We start from the raw sequence: 22180 nt of genomic DNA, 5'->3' as shown, positions 1-22180 counted from the left end.
AAATGTCAAGGTGTAATTCAGGATTAAAGCGATGAAACAGATTGAGTGGATTTTTCTATTCGCTGATATCTCCGAATCTCTGGCAAATAATGAAATTTTTGTTAAGAAATTTTTCGGGGGTCTTTTTTCGATCTACGAAAATGGATTCAATGAAAATTTTTTTATCTCTTGTGGTTTCGGGGATATTCCCAAAAAACTGGACGAAGAACTGAATCTATTTTTTGATGAATCGGTTTTTATGGCGAAATATTGTGGCGACAATCGCGAATAAATCGATAATAATAATCGCGATAATAATTAAGAAAATAATTATGTATGTAGGTAATGATGACGAAACTCTAATTAAATTAAATCAATGACGACAGAGTAATTAATTTTAGATTAATGTTATACAATCTTATAACTCGACTCATTTCTCCCATAAATAATTCGCAAATATCTCCGAATCTCCGGCAGATAATGAAATTTTTGTGATAACCTTTTCCAAAGATCTCTATTTGCTCTACAAAAAAGGATTCAACAAAAATTTTGCTATCTCTCATCGTTTCGGAGATATTAGCGAATTTTGAAAATCGTCGGTTTAATAACGATCAGTTCAGCCAACCGAAAATAATTACTAAATCTTAATTAATGTCGGATTAATATCAAGTCAATTGAGATGCACGTGGGTGCGAATCATCAGTGGGCAGTGGTAGATCCATTAATGATCGTCACCCACTGTTTTACTCTGATATTTTTATAATCACCTCATGCACAATGACGTAATGCAGTTTTTCCACTTATTTTTTTCAATGATAAAAAGGACAAGCGATCGCTATTCACGTTGTGACATGACTAATTAAGCGAACGGACTTTTCCTAGTCGAAGGTCAGTCATGCTGAAGGATTCCACCGAGGAAAATCATCCACACATCTCTTGTATTATTTATTTTTTCACATTGTTGCTATTGAAATGAGACCCAGTTTGCATAACATTACTCTATCCTCTCTGCGGTATTTATTCCTATTCTTGGCGCTGAACAGAGAGTTATTGTTGTCTGCAAATGGAGTGTAAGAAAAATTTTCGGAATTTTCGGGAAATTCCAGGGCTGGGAAAATTGAACACTCCAGGAAAAGCGTTTAGAGCAATTGAAAAAGTTAAATGCCAAATAAAACATGGCGAATAAATATGAAAAATATAGATAATAAGAAAATTTATATGAACAATATATTCAATATATTTTTTTTTTCATTTATGTGGGGATTTTTATATTTTTTTTATATTTTTTTTACTATATTCAATATATTTATTTTATTTCATTTTATGTTGAACGGAAAGAATTAATATATTGAGTTCAGTTTAAAGAAAAATTTAATAAAAAAAAATTCTTTTTTTTTATTAAATTATGAACTCAATGTATTAATTCTTTCCGTTCAATATAAAATGAAATAAAATAAATATATTGAATATAGTAAAAAAAAATATATAAAAAATATAAAAATCCCCACATAAATGAAAAAAAAAATATTTTTAAAAAAATATAAAAATCCCCACATAAATGAAAAAAAAAATATTTTTAAAAAAATATAAAAATCCCCACATAAATGAAAAAAAAAAATATTTTTTTTTCATTTATGTGGGGATTTTTATATTTTTTATATATTTTTTTTTACTATATTCAATATATTTATTTTATTTCATTTTATATTGAACGGAAAGAATTAATATATTGAGTTCAGTTTAAAGAAAAATTTAATAAAAAAAAATTCTTTTATTAACAAAACTTTAAGTTGACATTTGTTAACATTTTTAAAAATATAAATGAATCATCATTTCTTTTTTATTTATTTGAGTAAAAATCTGGGATTTTCAATGATAAATTGAATGCACATTTATATTTTTCTCGATTATATTTCAATCGATCAAAACATCGATATTAATATAAATCGTTTTTAAACTACAATTAATTAAATTCATTCAATAAAAATCTGTGAATGACCTTGTGCTCTAGAGTATTCTCTTTTTTCACCAGTCGTACTGTGAAATTATCTATTTTTACTTTTAAAATTGGTCGATCAATTATTTATTGAATGCATTGTTGATAATCCATTGAATATTGCCACGAGACCTGACCCCATCCCTGGCACAGATAAAATAAAGAACATCGATTGAACCCCTGACCTGTTCAACTTTACTCAACTCAACTTTACACACTACATTCAATTTCGGTGAACACCCCAGAGCTAATTTAGTTTAACTTTGTTGATAATCTCGAGAAGTTAAACAATCAAAATTTAACACGCGATAGTAAATGAATATTTAATAAGACTCCATGGGCGATCGATCGAGCTTCACCCCGAGGAATAAATTAATTAATCATCCCGAAAACTATCTCATTATTCATGATAATTAATTATTAATAATCATGAACAATCGTAGTTTTTCCCATGATAATGATAATGATGAATTTTACGAAATTCGAACTTTCTATTCACTTTATCGTATTTTTAAATTCTTCGTTTCTTTTCTATTTTCTTTTTTTAATTTCAACTGTATATTAGGGTATATACAACTTTATATTATTAATAATTTTATTTAATTTCATTCCCATATTTATTTAACAGTGCGACAAATTTTTCATTGAAATTTTAAGGAAAAATCTGAAAATTAGAAAAAAGTAAAAAGTCACTCGAGATTTCTCAGGGGAGAAATAAATAGAAATAATAATAATAAATGCTGAGATGTTCTGCTTTATATAACTTCAGTACACATGAGCCGATTTCATATATAAACTATATACTATAAATATATATATATATATCCACATGTGAAGAGTCATTATACAAATTAAAATTCCCTTTAATTATCCCTCGTAATTGTGACATTTAATTTTTTTTATCTCTCACCGATTACATGTGTAATTCCCAATAATTAGTGACTCGGTAATTATAGTAAAAGGTCTGCAAATAAGTTGCAATGATTTTTCCAGTATTTGACTGATAAATGCGGTATATTTCAGAAAATAATGGCTCTACAATCGCTTTAAGAAACAAAACCACTTGAAAGTGCTCAACAGGTGTTCAACGACTGCTTTCATAGGCCGATCCTCTTACCCTTTCCCCTTTCCCCAGTTCTTCATGAATAGATTAAAGTATCAGGGGTGGAATTCACTGACAAGTTGATTGATTAATCGCGTCATCAATCAATCATCAGTAAATATCAGTGAAACCCTCAATTATTTAATATTATGTAATATATTAATTAATTCATTCAAGATATCGCGAATAATTTCAGTTTTATAAACTTTTTGAATTATTTAAAAACTCACGCATAATTTTTTCAATCCGAATTACTTTTTGCAAAATATAATTTTCATTCGGATTTTGCTACACTAATTAATCACTATGAATTAATTAATTATCCAATATTCACCGTTTTTTATTATTAAATATTAATCACAAGAATTTCAAAATAAAATAATAAATAATTTTGAAAAAAATTAAAATAAATTTCAATGTGTAATATTATAAAATATTAATTATGTTAATTAATCAGTAAGAAGATTCAACTTTTTCGTCTGAAATAAAAAAATTGAGATTTGGAACTTAATCCTGTGTTTTCAAAATTTCACGGATTAAAATCTCCAAGGACGATTAATAATCTGAAAATATCACGAATGATATTTAAAAAAATATGACGACTCTTGTTGCTTCCTGGAGCACGTCTTTATCGAGTATGGATTAAGCCATGCCAGGAAGTCGTGATGAATATTGAACACAAAATCGATGTCTCCAAAAGACCAGTTCAGATTGTTTAATTAACATCGACCCCTGGGGGCCACTCAGGATTGCTCCGGATCTAGGTTTAATTAATGCTTTGATCAACTCCAGAAGACAGATGTCTAGCTCCTCTGATTGCTAATGAATTCCTGAGATTTAAGATGTTTTTTCCATTATCAATGCGTCATTATTAGTCGCTCCTATCCCCTTACAAATTATTATCTCCAATTTACCACTTAAATTCATGAACATTTATTTAAATTATTGAAATATAGGAGTGGTTCACAAATGTTTGGAAAAGATGGGAAAAAATTCGTTATTCTTTTCCCAAAAATCCACCAGCAATAATTGTAAACAAATAAATGAATCAAACAAAAAAATAAATAATGCAAAATTATTAAACACAATTATTAAACAACATTTTAATTATCCCATTGATATAAATCGTTTGTTTACCGGTAGCTGCATCAGTTAACAATTTATTCTTATTTATTTGATGATCATGTTTCATATGGTTAATTAAACAATTAATTTATTTGTGTTTCAGACAAGGACTGATGCTGATGTCATTAAGATGATAGCCTACATTTTAATAGTTGCTGGTGCCCTGACATTTATCGTCAGCTTTTTGGGATATTGTGGTGCCATGTTCGAATCAAGATGTCTTCTCTGTGTGGTAAATACTTTTTTATCCCTCAGTGAATTTTTGAAAATATTTTTGAAACTTTTAGTTTATTCTTTAATTTTTTATTTATTCAATTCGAATTTTTTCTCCCAATATTTAATATTGAAGGAATTAATTTGATTTAAGGATTAAGGATTACTTTATTAAAATTAAAATCTTTCTCATTGGAGAATTTTTATTTAAATGAATTTTTAAAATTTCATTCTATCTCAGTAATTTCATATTTCTTTTTACTTTTTCAGTACGGAATTCTCATTCTCATTGTTCTCATCCTGGAATGTATTGTGGTTGGTCTGGCATTCGGTCTAAAAGGAGACGTAAGTTTTAGAATATTAAAATTCAGTTGCAAAATGGTTGAACGTGAAACATGAACTAATGAGTTTACAAAATTTTTCCCTTTGTAATTTCCCTTTCCTAATTCCATTACTAATTAATCCCGGAAAATATGTACTCCAATAAAATTTCATAGCTATCCCCTATCTTCTTTACTTCTATAAAAACTGGAGTTGAAATCTATTTTCCTGGTATCACGACTAAATTGAAGAAGAATTCCCCTGATTGTTGAAGTGTCTCATGAGTCATTTGATGTCAGAACGATAAAATTCTTGACTGACTGAATTCCAGATAAGAAATATGTAACACCTAATTTTGTAACAACTCACAAAGTCAAAGCAATTCGATCGTTAGAATTTATCGAGGCATCTTACGATTTTTTCCCCTTCCCCTGAAATGACTCTCGAATTGATGGACCCATTGGGACTAATTTAATAATTTTTTCAAGGCTGAAAAGGGCACGAAAGATTTCCTCAAGTCGACGATACAATACTACAACTCTAATGAGGATAAAACTGAGGCTGTCACAGCTGCGTGGGATGGCGCCATGATTCAGGTACGAAAACAATTGCAAATGTAATAAAAACGTGAGTAATTGTTTATAAAAATACGTGTCAGATATTTCATGGTAAATGATCCAGTAATTCCGGATTATCTAAACAGAAAATGTAGAATTCCTCCGGCTCTATCAAAAGATTTGAACATGAAATTATGAATTTTAAATAATAAAATTGTTTATTTAATTATTTTATAAATTGAATTTATTGTTTTAATGCAATTTCTCATTAAGAGTATGGACTTGTGGCTTTTTGCATTGGAAATTGTAAATTCCATTCGTCTAAATGAAAATTTGTGTTAATTCATCTAAACAATTAGTATTTTTTAATAAATAATTATTACTAACGATTTTTCCATGTGGAATTATTTGAAAATGATGACAATGATGACAATTTTTTATTTGATTTAGTAATGAATGGAGTTTATTGCTGTTAAATAATGAATTAAAATAATAACAAAATTTGTTTGTCTTTTATAATTTATTGTTTAATTGTATGAAATTCATTTTGGAAATACTGCAAAAAGTCAAAAAGCAAAAGCCGAATTGAATGTTGGAAGCACTTGCAAAACTAATTGAATTATTTATTATTTATAATTGTTGTTTTATTTGCAGTTGAAATGCTGTGGTGTCGAGGATTACAGGGATTTCCAGCAAAATCGGAATTGGACGCTCATTGGAAGAATGGTACCAGATTCTTGTTGCAAACGAGGAGAGGACGGAGGTCTCATAGATTCTTCGTGTCCCTCAAACCCGTCGGAGGAGAATTCTTATTTCCAAACGGTGAGTTCATCATTCTCCTTTATCTAATCTCCAATTTCCTACATTTACCCTCAGCCATTCAGCACAAGTTAAAAAATTATATTGACATTCAGATAGCAGCAGGAATAAATAGTCCCGATGTTCATAAATCAATTAGATTTTTCCAGAATGCATGCGGGAAAAAATAAATAGAAATTCCAGTCTTCTGGTGTTAGAGTAAACCTCGAGATTTTTCCTGTCTCCAATTAACGGTGAATATTTGAGAGATTATCAGATAACGGAAGACGAGAGAGATTTTTAGATAGAAGAGTCGTCCGTTTTTGTACTGGAGGAAAGAATCAGTGGAGATATCAGAATTGTTTGAGAATAGTTAGAGCAGATATTTTATAAAAATCCTGTTTGACATTTTACTAGTGGCAGGTACGGAATTATTTCGCAATGAACAGGAAGCGATACGGTTCAGCTAACTGCGGTAATTTTTTGGGAATTAAATGGAAAGGTTGATTATTTTTTTTGGATAAACTCCACTGATTATTATTCATTTTCTTTCAATACCGAATTTTCGAAGGAGCAGAAATTGACGGAATTCTTTAATATTGATAATTATTTGGTCGCGATTCAAGGTCACGACCCACATAACCGTCTTCTAGAACTATATCATCTTTAGATATATTATTGATATACCGTATGAATTTTTAGGAAAAGAATTCCAATTTTTAGTCTCAATGCAAGTGACGAAAAAAGGAAAAATTCATCATCAATTCCAATTATTTATTATCGCTGATCATTATTGAAAACAATTCCTATTCCTATCCTATCCTCCTATTATCCTCCTATTATAAAAAGGACAAACATCGAGACTATCGATATATCGAAAATCTGTCACACTTATTCCTCATTGGTTCAATCATCTGAGGCGGTTAATTTGAATTCAGAACTTATTTAATTTTGAAATTTTTAATTTTTAATGATGATCTTTATGTCCTCCTCTTATAAAAAGAACAAACATCGAGACTATCGATACCTCGAAAGTCTGTCACACTTATTCCTCATTGGTTCAATCATCTGAGGCGGTTAATTTGAATTCAGAACTTATTTTTTGGGAATTTTTGAAATTTTTAATTTTTAATGATGATCTTTATGTCCTCCTCTTATAAAAAAAACAAACATCGAGACTATCGATACCTCGAAAGTCCGTCACACTTATTCCTCATTGGTTCAGTCATCTGAGGCGGTTAATTTGAATTCAGAACTTTTAATTCTGACATCTTCAATCATGATTTTAATAACACGAGCGCGCGTCCGCTCTGATGTTCTAATAAATTTCATACATTTGCTTCTCTACTTTATCCAGGGTTGTTACGAAGCTGTTGCCCGAGCAATTGAGAAGAACATCGGAATAATCATCGGTGTAGGTGTGTCACTCCTCTTCGTTGAACTCCTCGTCACAATCCTAGCTCTGTACCTCGCCTGCTGCTATTGGCGTCCACAACATGGTAGGCTCGGAATTAAAGTTGACTTTAAATCATAAAAAAGCCTGAAATTCATGCCAAAGACCAAAAAAAAAAAGAATCATTTAAAATAATACTCAAAAAATTTATTCATAACGCCATATACATAACGGCAATGCACGTGGTTGATTTTTCTAAATAATATATATATTTTTTTTATTTTCATTGTTTTTTTTCTCTATTTAATTAAACAATTCTTCTTTCATTTGTTCTGAATTTTTTTCTCTCACTTTTTTTTTGTCTATATGTTCAAATTTTTTTTTATTTCTTATGAAATATCTATGGGTAATTTGCAGTTTATCGATGCGTAGAGCCACCCGGCAACGAGTAAACACACGGGAATAGACAAATGAGGGACGTTAATTAGATTTATTGTTAATTATTAATTTTTCTTGGTAATTTGAATTTTTTTACGACCTTTGTTCAGAGATTGTAGAACGTTGTGCTCCCAATTTGGATTGTTTATCCAATGGAAATGAGAAAATGATTTTTCATTATATTTTCGGTTTTTTTTTGTTGTTCGGTTGTTATTAGATAAGACCAGAGTAAAGCCCGTGCATGCCAGTGCAATTACGATGTAATTATTCACTGTAATATAATGGATTCATCAGGAGATTCACTTCGTTTGTTAATAATTTATTCATTTCGCTTGTCGAGATGATCGAAAATTCAATTAATAATGATTTAATTCTCGAGAGTTTGGAATTGGAGGGAAATTCAAATCTCAAAGAATTCAAAAAAGGGAATTTAATTCTCGGTTTTGAAATTTATTTCTCCGCCTTTTTGAATGATAATTGGAAAATGGAATGGATCTCCTCCAGATATTTTCGTTTCTCTGCTTGACAATTGAAATGGTTTCGAAGAGCCAGACAATAACTCGGCTTATTGCAAAATATTTTTCGCAGTTTAATAAAAGTTTTCTAATTCATACATTCATCAGGAATTCTCTCATTTCTTTTCACTCACTAAAATTCCTCTCTCTCTCTCTCTGTCGCTTGAGCCGAATCTTTCATTTACATTTGTGTGGTGAAACATCATACGTCTGATGCGATTTTCTTGGAGATTATGGAAACACTCGTAGAGTAATTAATTCCAGGTGAAGAAAATGAAATAATTTTCCCGAAACTTCAGGTATTTATTTACAAAATTGAAAATTACAGAAAAATTCTAGAAAAATTAACAGTTCGAAAGAAATTGCAATAAAAAATTCAAAAGATCGTGGGATTTTTTTTTGGGATTACCGAAAATCAATAATTAGAAAATTCTCGTTTTTCATGCTCCCCTGATACTATTTCGAAAAATTTGAATTTTCACATTTCAGTGAATACCTCCTCGATTTTCATGTTTCCCTGATACTTTTTTGAAAATGTTGAATTTTGAATTTTCAGTGAATACCTCCTCCATTTTCATTCTCCCCTGATACTTTTTCAAAAATTTCGAATTTTCGCATTTCCGTGAATACCTCCTCGATCGTCATACTCTCCTGACACTTTTTCAAAAATTTCGAATTTTTCTATTTCACAGAATACCTCCTCGATCGTCATGCTCTCCTGATACTTTTTCAAAAATTTCGAATTTTTCTATTTCACAGAATACCTCCTCGATCGTCATGCTCTCCTGATACTTTTTCAAAAATTTTGAATTTTTCTATTTCAGTGAATACCTCCTTGATCCTCATGCTCTCCTGATACTTTTTCAAAAATTTCGAATTTTCAAATCTCAGTGAATACCTCCTTCGTTTGCATGTTCCCCTAATATTTTTCGAAAATTTCCAATTTTTCAATTATCGTAGTTTTCAACTTATCCTAGTCTCTGAAGATGAGTTTTCCCCCAATATCTCGGAATCGAAGCAAAATATTCATATTTACATAGTTACCTTTTTTGTAGCACTCGCTTTTCTCTACAAAAAATTTACAACTCAAAATATCGCTATCTTCCTCCAATTGCGCGTAATCCGCGAAGCGCTGAACTTATCCCAATTTACCTCATTCCACGAGATTCCCCGCTGCGTGCGACAATTTTCCCTGGAATCATTAACTCTGGAGATAATTTCATAATTAAAGCATAAATACATTGACCAAACGTTCCATTCTGGTTCCGAGAGATGAGGAATCAACTAAATTTCAAATTAAAGATGTTCAAAACTCTTCAACCCAAAATTCACATTTATTTTTACTTTCCTGGTAAATAATCGATAGGATTACCACAAAAAAATACCTATTATATATTTTCAGTATGTAAATATAATTATTTAATAACTCTCGAAATTTCACAATGATGCTAATTTTCCTGCGATTTTCCAACAATTTTATAATTCTTCCAAAAGTTAATAACAAAAAACGCAGAAAAATGCTCATCATCCCTCACGAGTCATTAAACAACAGCAAAACAACAACAGTATATTTTTCCACTTAAATCTATCGTAAATTTACCAGAAAATAAGAAATCGTGGATTTTGTGTGAAGAAGTTCTAGAACTTCCTCAAATACCAGAATGTACCTGAAAATGAATTCCACAAAAAGAAATCTGGTATTCATCATTGACTTATTACGTTTAACCACAGCAGTAAGAGTTTCATCAAGATTAAAAATCAAATCCAAAAGAGAAAAAAAAAAAACATTTTTCCAGCTTGCGTAGACGTCTCGTCGAGGCAGGCCTGGTGAATTGGGTGATGGTGCTTCCGGTGAAGTATAATAACACCCCAATTAACATTCCCTTTTAAAATCATCTCAAGAACACCTCCAGAGTCCCATCAACTAATTACTATCGCCAATTGTTACGTTCTGACCTTTATTTTTCCTCACGCGTTGCATTGGGGAAGAAAAAATGAGGTGATGATGTCAATTAGTAATTGACCTTAAAAACTTGGGGATGACGTCTCGAGTTAACACCAGAGTCATCCCGTCTACGAGACATCAAATTTTGTGGGAATATCAGTTATCAAATATAATTTTTTTAATCCATTTTTCCAACTGTCCGAGAATAATTACACGTTTATATTATTATTGATACGTTTTTTAAGCGAAGGACTTTTTTAGAATGAATTTAACGCATTCATAGTGTTTTTTAAATTTTTTTATCAAGATCTGATTTTGTTGTCTTTTGAATGTCAATGAGATTTATTGGAAATTGTTAATTTCTTTAAATTGTTCATAGAGCAATGAAAAATTATTCCATTATTAATTCAAATGAAAATTTGTCAAATGAAATTCTCCAAAAGTAAATAAAAATATTAGATAATGCCAAACAGAATGACCAATAACAAAAACGAATTCTAATTAAACAAATTGTCTGTGCTCCAACGATTTTTTAAATCCTAAATTTATAAGATCGTTCAACAATTTTACAAAATTATTATTGCGGAATGATTAATTACGCATTGAATCTGATGATGATTAAATAATTTTCTGCGATTCGAGGATGACTTTCGACAGTTTTAATTGTTATTCCTTCAATTTAAATAATAACATCTCCATTTTACCCGGCACTCTTTAAATAATTTAACAAAAACACCTCACGTTCTCCAGACTGATGGAAATGCCAAAAATAGCTCAAATCCTCAATAATTATCCGACAATTACCAGATGTTAGACTCTAATTAGACAAACTGACAGATCTACGAATAAACCTAGTTTGAATGCAGAAGTGGGCGAAATTCTCGAGTGTAATTGATGCCGATGATCTAATTAAACTCAGGTTCATTGGCTCACTGTCGACTAATTTCTTTTCATTTTAATATTCATGCATTACCCTGTCAAATTGAATGATTAATTCAATTACACTAGTCTATTACTGAAAATAGAAGAACTTTTCAAAGAAACAGCGAAGGTAATGCTGATATTAAATAATTGCACAACTGTTGCATTTGACGTTCAGTTTAAATTCTTCCTAAATAAAAAACAATAACAAAAACAAAAACAATAATAGCTTCGAACATTTGAGAAAAATTGGAGAGGAATTCTCGATTAAATCTCGATCATTCAATTAAAATCGAATTGAATAAATAAATTGCTTTTAATAAACGCAAGTTTATTCATTAATTCTTGTTATATTATAATTATTATATTATACTAATATTATATATATAATAATATTATATTATATATTATATATTATTATATTATAAATGTTATATTATAATTATTATTCATTTTTGAAATTTTTATCGCTAAACAATTCATACGAAACTAGAGAGCAATTGTTTGTTTTCATTGTTTAATAATTATAGATTGATAAATATGATAATAAAATTATTTAATAATGAAATACCTTTTTCGTTATTATTGAGAGTAATTTGAATGTTCAATAGTTTAAATTTCAATTTATTATTGCGGATTGGTGATTTTTTATTGTAAATTCGATTTTATGATTTATTTGAGAATCTTTTTGCTTTTTTTTGTGAGAATTTCCCCGCGTTTTCTCTGAGGCCCTCCATATTTTCACTTTTCTCGAGATATCGCCAGAAGTTTGAAATTGTTAATTGATTTGTGTTCATTCAATTTGAATAATAAAATATAATGCCAAGGTGGGAGTGCAACGTGTGCTCCAAGAATATTATTCTATCCTAGAATTATTATTAAAAAATGGGACTGGTTTCCACTTTTTCGTAAACCAACAAAAATCATTCACATGATCCAACTGCTTTTCTTTAACATTTTCACTGATTAAAATTAATAATCATGAATATTCTGGGATATTTATCATCTTTTGCTGTTTCAGGTTGTTTTAATCTCGGTGTGGGTTTAATCTGCCTCAAACGATCGAGTAATCAAGGAAAATAGAAAATTATTTCACTAATTATAGTTATATTTTTCTTTTTGTTGATAGAATATAAATAATGAAGTGGATTTATTATTTTCCTTTTCCGCGATTACAAGATCGAAAATCTGTAATATAACAACAAATAACCCAATAATTTTCATTATTTTCTTTAATTTTTATCCATTTCTTATTCTCTGGTAAAGGAATCAATCGTAAGAAGAATTTTTTGGTGAGAATTGTTGTTATTAATTGTTTAGTTTGATTTCACGGAAAATTAAATGAATTTACGTTTTGAAGTTTTACCACTGAATTTGGGGAATTAGGAGTGGGAGAAGAAAAATTGTGGAGTAAAATGAAACAACAATGAATTTCAATCCTCGGGAATTCCTATTTTTCGTTCATTTTTTATAAAAAAATGAGAGCAATTAATCATTTTTTCTTATTCAAAAAAACAAGAAATTTTCACGTAACTCTTCATCTTCGTTGAATTTTGGAAATATCTCCGAAACTAGAGGAGATGGCAAAATTTTTGTTGGACCTTTTTTGGAGTTCTCAATAAGTTCTAAAAAAAAGGTATCAACAAAAATTTCGGTATCTCCCTTAATTTCGCAGATAATTATTAAAAATTAAACCGTCATTTTAAAAAATACAAGATATCAACGTAAACCTTCAGTGAATTTTTTAAAATATCTCCGAAACAACTGGAGCTATCAAAATTTCTATAATAACCTTTTTTACAGTTCTCAACTAGTTATAAAAAAAAGATATTAGCAAAAATTTCGGTATGTCCCTTAATTCCCGAGATATTCATCGTAAACGCACCAAAGACTTGCCCTGTTTCACCCTTTCCCTGCATAATTGTTTCCACTCACTAGTTAAAATTGCAAATAACAATAAATTGCGATTCTGGTGTACTCCAGTAATCAACAATATTATTACTTGCCTATTCTTTTATTTTGGAGAAGGAAAAATGATTGAAATTGCCTTTTTTGTATATTTTTTTCATTTTTTCTATCGCGTAAGGGAGACCCGAGCAAAATGGCACACAAGATAAAATAAAATGCGTGTAAAAGAATATGAATCAAGAGATTCAATAAAAGACGATGAGAAATCAATCATCAGAATCCATTATTCAACATTTCACTTTTTCCAGAATTTTATTCCACTCAACTGATAAAATAATAAACAATTCAAATGAGATATCGAATTTTCTGAGAACGTTGCATAAAAAAAATTGAAAAATCCACAGTATAATTTAAATAAATAAAAATTAAAGTCGCAAAAGGCACTGGGACACCTTTAGACTGTCTCCACCATTTTTTTGTGAGAAATAAATAATTACTGGGAATTAATTAGACACTTCCTCGCGTGTCCCATTTTGCTCTTTATCCTATTTTATTCGGATGTATTCCCAATATTTTCATTTTGATGAGGAAAAATCATTGTTAATGCTTTATTTATTGTTTCATTTTGCTCCACTTGGCAATAACGACAATAGCACTCTAGAAATTCTCATTGCAGTGGTAACTTGTTGGTGCTGTTGCTGACGAGGCGTTAAGAGCATGGATCTGTTGAGTAGTGCCTCCTAGCATTCGCACGTTCAAATCCGTAGAGATCCTGTGCCTTGCTTGCTTGAAACGAAAAAATAAAAAAATGATAAACCTTTATCATAAATTAATCGAAAGAAAAACCTGAAATGTGCAATTCCCCGCATAAATCATCAATCGAAATCGATAGGAACGTCGCACACAAGATAATAAATCACCTACAGACGCCAAAATACTGGACCATTTTGACTATTCGTTTTTTTTTTTTACGCCAACGAGATTATCGATTTAATCGATTGATTTCGCAGATCTGCGTTTTCTGTAAAAAATTCATTAAGGGAAAATAAAAATATGAGAAACAATTTAATTGATAAATTAACGTTAAGTCTCTGTTGTGTCAAGGTCAGGTAATATTAATATTATAAATAATACTCTATTGAGAAATTGGTGCAGCGGTGGGAGGTGTACTAAAAAAATCATAATAATTGTTTATTTGGAAAATGGAAATTACGTATTTAACAGAGAAGTAGCAATCGAAAATTCTCGGAAGGTACGAGAGGATGATGTTTTTTAAATTGTTTATGTATGTTGTTTAAAAAATAAATCACTAAATCTTTTAATCTCAATTTTCCTCCATTCGATTATCAAATCGATGGAAATTCTGAGTCTCGATTCTACATCTCGTTAATTTGTTTCTCCGCATGCACTGCACTATAAATATTGTATTTATTTAGTAATAACATTTAATACTCTAATTGGTCCCTCGTTCTCACTTTCTCAGTATTTTGTGGTCGTACTCTTTAAGTGTACAGAAAAAAAAGTGGAATGTCTTTTTCTATTTTTCATTCCTCTGTAGAATTAAATAGTATTCACTTTTGGCGCTCAGAAAGTCATCGAAAATTATTTACACTTTTCAAATGGTAAATTCATTGCCATGATGAAGGATGAAAGTAATAACAATTATGGAGTAAATAAAAGTTTTATAATTCAGTTAACAAAGTCGTACATTAGGATGAGTTCGTAATTTTTCTCAAATATCTCGGTATTGAAGAAAAATATCGATATTATCGTCACCACCTTTTTTGTAGAGCTCATCTTTCTCTACAAAAAATGTAGAGACGAAAATATCGCTATCTCCCTTTGATTCCGAGATATTCCAAAAAAACTGGAATTGAAAAAAATGCTCTGATCCTAGTTTATCAGTTCTCAACAGAATTTGTTCATTTAATTTTTTTGTTGCATCATATGGTTAATTTTTCTCTGACAAGTCAAGAATATAACAGCTTCACTAATGAATAAATAAATACGCGTTGAAAATATTTGATATTTATCATATAAATTAAATAGTTGATTAAATAACGCAAAAGTAGAAATAAAATAATGACTCATTGTAATTAACAATTAAAAGTGGAAATTCATATGAAATGAGTAAATAATTCCACGAATACGGAATTGACATAAATGATGAGTTAATTGTTATAATTAAAGTGTCAGGTAGTTTTGCGCATTTTGAAAAAGAAAAATATTATTCACTCGAATGCAGAGACTGATATTCAGACCTAAAGAAGGAAGAAATGAAAAATAATTCGAGATTTGTGTATATATTTGACACAAGATTTATCTATTATTAATTATAAAAAAAAAAATTATAATAACAGTATAATAAATGATAAGAATTAATGTAATACGTGATTACATAATTGATGATTTGTTAATTAAGAGTAATGAATGTTTCACTGTCTCTTCGTAATGCTGTTCAACAATTTTCCCTCCTTTTTGTTTGTAAAAAATGTACACACAGAAATGAATAAAAAATTTTATATTATTCTTAATTTTTATATTTTATATTCAATAATTAAATCACTCCAATGAATTAATTAACTGATTCGCTTGATTAAGTGGAAAATAAAAACAATTTTTAATCCGCGGATAACTTTTTATTAAGAGAATTAACCACTAGGGCGAGTTAATTAATTAATTAATCAATTAGAGTGAATTAATTAGCGATTGCCTCAATAATCATTTAATCTATGATTATTTTTATTTATTTATTTATGTGATTGCGATTCGAATGAATTTAATGATTAAATAAATTGCGTGAGAAAAATTTGAAAAATTGTTATAAAAAGTTTATAAGAGATTTTTAATTGATTCTTTAAACAAATTCTGTATCCAATATTTCACCGGTATTGCGCCTGTTCCCAGGAATCAGTTCATCTTTATTAATTAATTCTCGGGACAACGAAAGAACAATAATTTATATTAGTCGGACCAAATATATTTATTAACTAATAATCTTCAGTTAATAGGAAATGGACATAAAATGGGTCAAGTCAGAGTACATTATAAACATGATTTATTAACAAAAAAAAAACAGAAAAACAAAAAATCGAATCAGAAATAGATCCATAAATTATGAAGATTTTTTTGTTTAATTTTTGTCTAGAAGTCTGTCGCAAATAACGCGACGAATAACGATGGAGTTACACTCCCTCCTACGAATTCATGCCTCAAATATCAGAAAAATGGTAACAATAATTTTATGTTTCACTTCCCTCTCTCGTATCGATGCAGAAAAAAATAACTTTCCCACTGGAAAGCCAATCATTTCAGAAAATGTATTTCTCCATATTTTCCTTCACAAGCTCTAACTTCTTATTGATAATCACCGCTAAAAAAGTATTCGGTATGGATAAGCTCACGATCCAATCTACACGGGAAAAGCTTTCGACTTTTTACCGCTAAAAGTCCCACGTCCTGTCATCACTTATTCTCATACACTCATACCGTTTTCTCTATAATACATTCAATAATTCGATGAGTAGAACATAACAAAACGATTCGTGTCGACCAAATTTAACATTTATCACTTTTTCAAAATCCCCAGAAATTCATTTCAAACCGAAAAATCTCTCCTTGACATTTCACAAGCGAAAAGTCCTCAAATCCCTCAATATTTCCTATAAAAAATCCGCATTAAAATATTTAATTATAAAAATTGACTGTTGAGGAGTCAAAACCTGCAATAATCAATTCTCAAGAAATATGAATTTCAAGGAAAAATGTCAAGTGATTTCTCGAATTCGTTATGACCCAAAAGCAATAATATTTAACTCCAAAAAATAAATAAAACCTCCAAATGTGTAATTTATTATCAATTCCGTGGAAAAACGTCTGATTCGATTGATTACGTTCCACCACGTCACAGATTTTCAATTGATAATTGATTCTCTAATGATTCTACCTCGGTAATTTTAAGTACAAATCGTCGTTCTCTGCGTTGGTATCAAATATATTATGCACACTTTGATTCTACTCGAAAAAAATTCTTAGTCATTATCAATCGTTATTAATTTATTAATAATAAGTTCCTTATTAATAATAAGGTTTCTTTTTTCACGGGTTTTAGCACATGAATTTCAGTAGAGAGGTGGCATACTGCATCGGCTTGACGTCTGGATGGGGCTGTAAAAATTCAATGAATTCCGATTAGAATTTTAATAATTTATTTCTGAATAACGCGTTATTTTTTCTCGACGTACCACTGCTTCGTAAGTTCTGAAGTTCGGTTTCATGTCTTTACCATTTAGAGTTATGAAAGCACCTCGATTACCCATAGTATCGCTGCAATATAAATAATACATTAACAATGTTTAACCAAAACTACTGAAACTACAAAAAAATTCCTTTTGTTTCAACTGAAAGACAAAGATTATTAATTATCATCACCTTTTAAACTTTAAACTTTTGAAATTAAGAAAAAGCAGGTGGAACAGTAAGTACATTGACTATTAAATAATTATCAATTAGTTAATCATTGATAATAATATTAATTAACTGAAATTATTTCATTTTTATTGATACAATTCAAGTTTTGGCGTTTAATTATTCAAGATGGGTTGAGTAGAAAAAAGACCTAACAAGTTTCTATTATTTAAATAATAGAGAATATTTTTTTATAATAATTAATACGCACCAGTAATTTGGAGCTGAAAAAACAGTGATGCACTTGCCATCATGGCCGATCTCGTACCCATCATTTTTTACTTCATGACTCCTGACGACGTAATCGAGTTTATTGAGCTCCAGAAATTTTTGAGTAATATCAGGTCCGAATTGAACTCCAACCCCTCTTTTACTGGATGCACGTCCAGGTTGTGGCTGAGGGTCAGACCACAGGAGTTCGCACATGACACCCTCGTCTGGAGGCTGCCTGTTCCTCACGATCTCGCGAATCTCCTTGAGAGTAACATTGTCCCGCGAGAAGAGACCACCATGCATTACTATTACTCTATTATTGAGGAGATGAGCTAGGGGAAGCCAATTGTAAACTTCAGTGAAGAGGAGGGCCATCTGCGTTGTGTATTTCGCTTTTACCTCACCGTCAAACCCGTACATGCGATTCATCATGGCTGATTCGTGATTTCCTGCAATTTTTCATTACATCTCAATGAAATCGTTATCAATTTTTATAAATTAATGAGTGACTAATTAGAAAAAAATTTCAACTCCAGGGAAATTCCACATTAAATTCCAGAGGAAGTTGTGTCAATCTGTGGAATACTTCCATAATTAAATAATTAGTTATTGTCAGTTCAACTGATTAATAATTTTTGGTGATTAATTAGAATTTAGGTGAGAGAAAAAGTGAGTATTTACCTCTAGACATGAAGAAATGATTGGGATACAATAATTTAAATCCAAAAAGTGTGAATATGCATTCCACTGAGAATGACCCTCGATCAACGAAGTCACCGTTGAATAACTAGAATTCTTAATTAAGAAAAAATCGTGTAAATGGTGTAACGAGGAGTAATAAGTATTAATAGATATCAATGAGAAAATATATCAAAAGGATACATAAGGATTGGTCTCCGATGGCAGACCATTGAGTTCGAATATATTGAGTAGATCGTAGAACTGTCCATGAATATCTCCACAGATCGTGAATTTACTATCATCCGGGATTGCCACGTCTATCAAACTCGGCTGGGCCATGAACCAGGTCTTCACGTCGAGGAGAATCTTGTAAGCGTATTTTCTGGGGAGTTTCCTCTCGTCTTTGTACCATTTCAGGAGCTCCTGCATAAATTTCACTGTTACTTTCCCATCCTCCAGCTGGGGACCAATGTAATCATCGTCGATCGCTGAAAACCGTTTAAAATTCATTACTAAGAAGTTTTAATCACAAACACGAATCATTTTTCATTAACTATTTACTGATTACCAATTGAAACTGCCTTGAAAAAAGACACAAAACAAAATGTTTAGAATATTTGATACTGAAATCATTTGTAGACACTAAAAAAATAAATTATAAGATTTAAACAATTTTGTTAATAAAGCTAATTGAATTATTTTTAAATATTCCATCAGAAATACTATTAAAAACCGATAAAACATGTCTCTCCAATTTTTTACTCCTCCTCAATTATTTCATCACAAATATTAGACACAATAAAAAATTAGTAAAACCTCTCCCAAAGTCCCTGCCAATTATTTAATGATCCGTAGACAAAATTGAATTAAACTGTATAAACAAAAAGCAAAACAAAAAATTGGGAACAAGTATTTCGATGAATTCAACAAAGTTGCATAAATTAAAAACATTTACATTAATATCACAAATTTGATAACTTACTCATTGCTTCCAGATTAATGCTATCAGCAATATTTTTTTGATTCTCCTCAATCGAGATAGCTTTCTCAAAGGCTAGCTTCTTAACAATTTTGTTACACTCAGTATATTTTAGTTTAGCATCCTTGTCATAGGGACTTGCTTTTACAACTGTCTCAAAGTCTTTGAGGGCCCGTGTGAATTTACTCAGGGACATGTAAGCAGCAGCACGTCTGTAATACCCTTTTATATAATTTTTATCCAACTCGATGGCCTTAGATGCATCTTCAAGAGCATAGCCGAAGCATTCTGTCTTCAAATATGCAAAACTTCGATTTGCATGGTAAGTTGCTACATTTGGATCTGTTTCTATAGCCTTTGTATACAATTCTATGGCTCTTTCGAAATCTTGTTCTGTGGGAATAACAGAAAAACATTATTATTCATTAGTTAACAAATTCTATATCGATAAATCATTACTATCGTTAACGGTTCCCTAAGACTGATAAAATTGATAGTCTGAATATTGTGATTAGAAATTCAAAAAGTCAATTTATGCATTTATCCGAATTATTGTACAAATGCTTCTGCGAAATATCATTTATTATCCCCAGATTATTAAAACTAATTAACTCTTAGTTGATAATTTTCAAAGCTTTTGTTGAATTTTCTGTTATAATGAGTTCATCATTGGGGTTTATTCTCGAGGGAATGATGCGCCTCTGATAGAAAGGGTTTAAAGCTGATAGTTTATTTAATTTCTTGTTTGCAATAAAATAAAAGGGATTAGGTGGGTTTTTGTTTGATACATCGAGTGGAAAAGAGTTGAGTCGACAAACCCATAAATCTATAGATTATTGAGTGGAGATTTGAGAGGACATTACTCTGTTAGAGGGAAAAATCGAGAGAGCTAAGTCGATTTACTAATTGAGAATGTAAAACGATTGGCGGAAAGAGTCGATAAAAAATTGTTAAAAAATGATGTGCAGAAGTTGGAAATTATGACGTTGAAAATTCTCTCGATGGTAAACAAAATTCGTCAATGATTTCGATAATTCACTGAAGTCCGGTGACCATCAGTCTTTCGGCTTTCCTGTAAAATAACCATTTTTCCACTTTATTGCTTGACAAATACCAAATAAAATAAAATTATTATGAATATTTAATGAGACAAGTTTGGTTAGTTCTCAACGCACGTGATCGCCATCCACTTCTTTCTCCAGCTCCACATTCTCGTGTCTCCCATCAATTTTCTCCAACTAATTAGAAAAAAAAGATGAAAATATTGAAAAAAACTCACTCTTAAAAAAATCATTGGCCATCTCCTTGTACGACTCAGCCAGGTAGACTTTCTCCAGGTACAATTCATCATCAAGAAGGCCTTCATTATCACTCATTTCAGCAAAATAATAAAAAATAAAATTAAAAAAGGGTTAACCTAACGATTCCAACGAGTTGCTCGTCGATATCACTGAAAATTCTCAAGATCTCTTGAATTGTGTGATGACGTGATTAACACAGTTGTGTGTTTAATCTCGTTAATTTATTGTTCACTATTGTTAATATTAAATTAATGATTTGTGTTCCTTTTGGGGAACTTTTCGATCTTATATCTGCTGGTCGATTATTCTGGATCCCATGGACAGACAGAACACAACAGAATCGCCTGAAGTTGTCGATCCACTTGAATTCCCGAGTTTAATCGATTTTCAACTTCGAGGTTACAATCGATGATTACGATGAACATTTCATTTTTAGACGGCACATGACGATTTTTAATGTCACCTTACAGGAATGGAAATTTAATTTATTATTTAACAATTCATTCTTTTTAGATATTTATTTTTTTTTTATTTATTTATTTATTTTTGAGGGAATATTTGAATTTTTGGTAAATGCAAAATTTACGTTGAGGACTTTTTAACGCGAATTGTTCGAAGAAATAACAACAAATAATCGATAATTATAAAAAATTGATGAAACAATGTGTCATCATAGAAAAGTTTCGCAGAAAAAATTTTCGTGAAAATTGAGGAAAAATCGCAAAAATTCGTTAATTTATCAATTTTTCGTTTAATTAATTAATACTCAATTTTCATCTTCATGTAATTCGGTAAAAAAAATCGTAATCATTCATCAACTACTCGGAAATCAATTAATTAAAATGTAAACGCTGATAACATTCAATTCGCATTTAGATTTCCCGCCGTTTCGACAATTCTCTTTAAAATCCTCGAAATGTCAATTTTGTTTAATAAATAATATGATAATTAAAAAACCTTGACCCCCTGAATTATATTCCTCTAAATTCGAAGGGATTACCCCTAATTACTCAACGAAAAAACCATTTAAATAACTAACAAATCACAACAAATAAAAATCTCTCAAAAATGACATAAACAATTGTAAATTTTCATTGTCAAAACATCGAACTCGTAAATTCACTATTCAATATTTATGATCACAACCAGAAAATTCTTTTACCTAATCATAATTTTTCTAAAAAACCGTCAAATTTTTTTAGTTTTTTAAAAATCAAATTGTATTGTAAATAAACCATTCAACTATAAACACCTTAAATTCAATTCTAATTACTAAAACTCCACCAAACAGCTCCTTATTTATTTATTACTCCCCAAGGATACAAGAC

At 30.1% G+C, this 22180-nt stretch overlaps 2 protein-coding genes across 5 annotated transcripts in view; one reads left to right on the top strand and one right to left on the bottom strand.

Moving 5' to 3' along the window:
* Window positions 1-14045, top strand: part of Tsp66E (Tetraspanin 66E) — a 52169-nt gene extending 38124 nt beyond the window's left edge. Inside the window, exons 4-9 of one of the 3 annotated variants that reach the window (XM_011305231.1) lie at window positions 4306-4434; window positions 4686-4760; window positions 5225-5332; window positions 5948-6115; window positions 7449-7590; window positions 13888-14045. In XM_011305231.1, coding sequence (XP_011303533.1) covers window positions 4306-4434; window positions 4686-4760; window positions 5225-5332; window positions 5948-6115; window positions 7449-7590; window positions 13888-13913 — 648 coding nt within the window. In that variant the 3' untranslated portion in view covers window positions 13914-14045. Of the gene's footprint in view, window positions 1-4305; window positions 4435-4685; window positions 4761-5224; window positions 5333-5947; window positions 6116-7448; window positions 7591-7901; window positions 8542-10233; window positions 10675-13887 lie in introns of those variants that run through there. The other 2 variants (XM_011305229.1, XM_011305230.1) reach the window with 2 other exon arrangements.
* A 2207-nt stretch (window positions 14046-16252) lies between these two features.
* Window positions 16253-22155, bottom strand: PpD3 (protein phosphatase D3). Of its 2 annotated transcripts, XM_011305228.1 has the most exons (8): window positions 22105-22155; window positions 20831-21315; window positions 19555-19944; window positions 18774-19060; window positions 18573-18678; window positions 17890-18340; window positions 17456-17537; window positions 16253-17378 (listed from the first exon to the last, which is right to left on the bottom strand). In XM_011305228.1, the coding sequence occupies exons 2-8, from the start codon at window positions 20925-20927 to the stop codon at window positions 17319-17321; spliced, it is 1473 nt and encodes a 490-aa protein (XP_011303530.1). In that variant the 5' UTR covers window positions 20928-21315; window positions 22105-22155; the 3' UTR covers window positions 16253-17318. The 2 variants fall into 2 exon arrangements, with proteins under 2 accessions (XP_011303530.1, XP_011303529.1); XM_011305227.1 differs by lacking the exon at window positions 22105-22155 and having other exon boundaries at window positions 20831-21350.
* Between the last annotated feature and the right edge of the window lie 25 nt (window positions 22156-22180).

The sequence above is a fragment of the Fopius arisanus genome, unplaced genomic scaffold (assembly GCF_000806365.1).
Source record: "Fopius arisanus strain USDA-PBARC FA_bdor unplaced genomic scaffold, ASM80636v1 scaffold00041, whole genome shotgun sequence".
Lineage (NCBI taxonomy): Eukaryota > Metazoa > Arthropoda > Insecta > Hymenoptera > Braconidae > Fopius > Fopius arisanus.
Note: the sequence above shows the minus strand (reverse complement) of the source record. Positions and strands in the feature narration are given on the sequence as shown.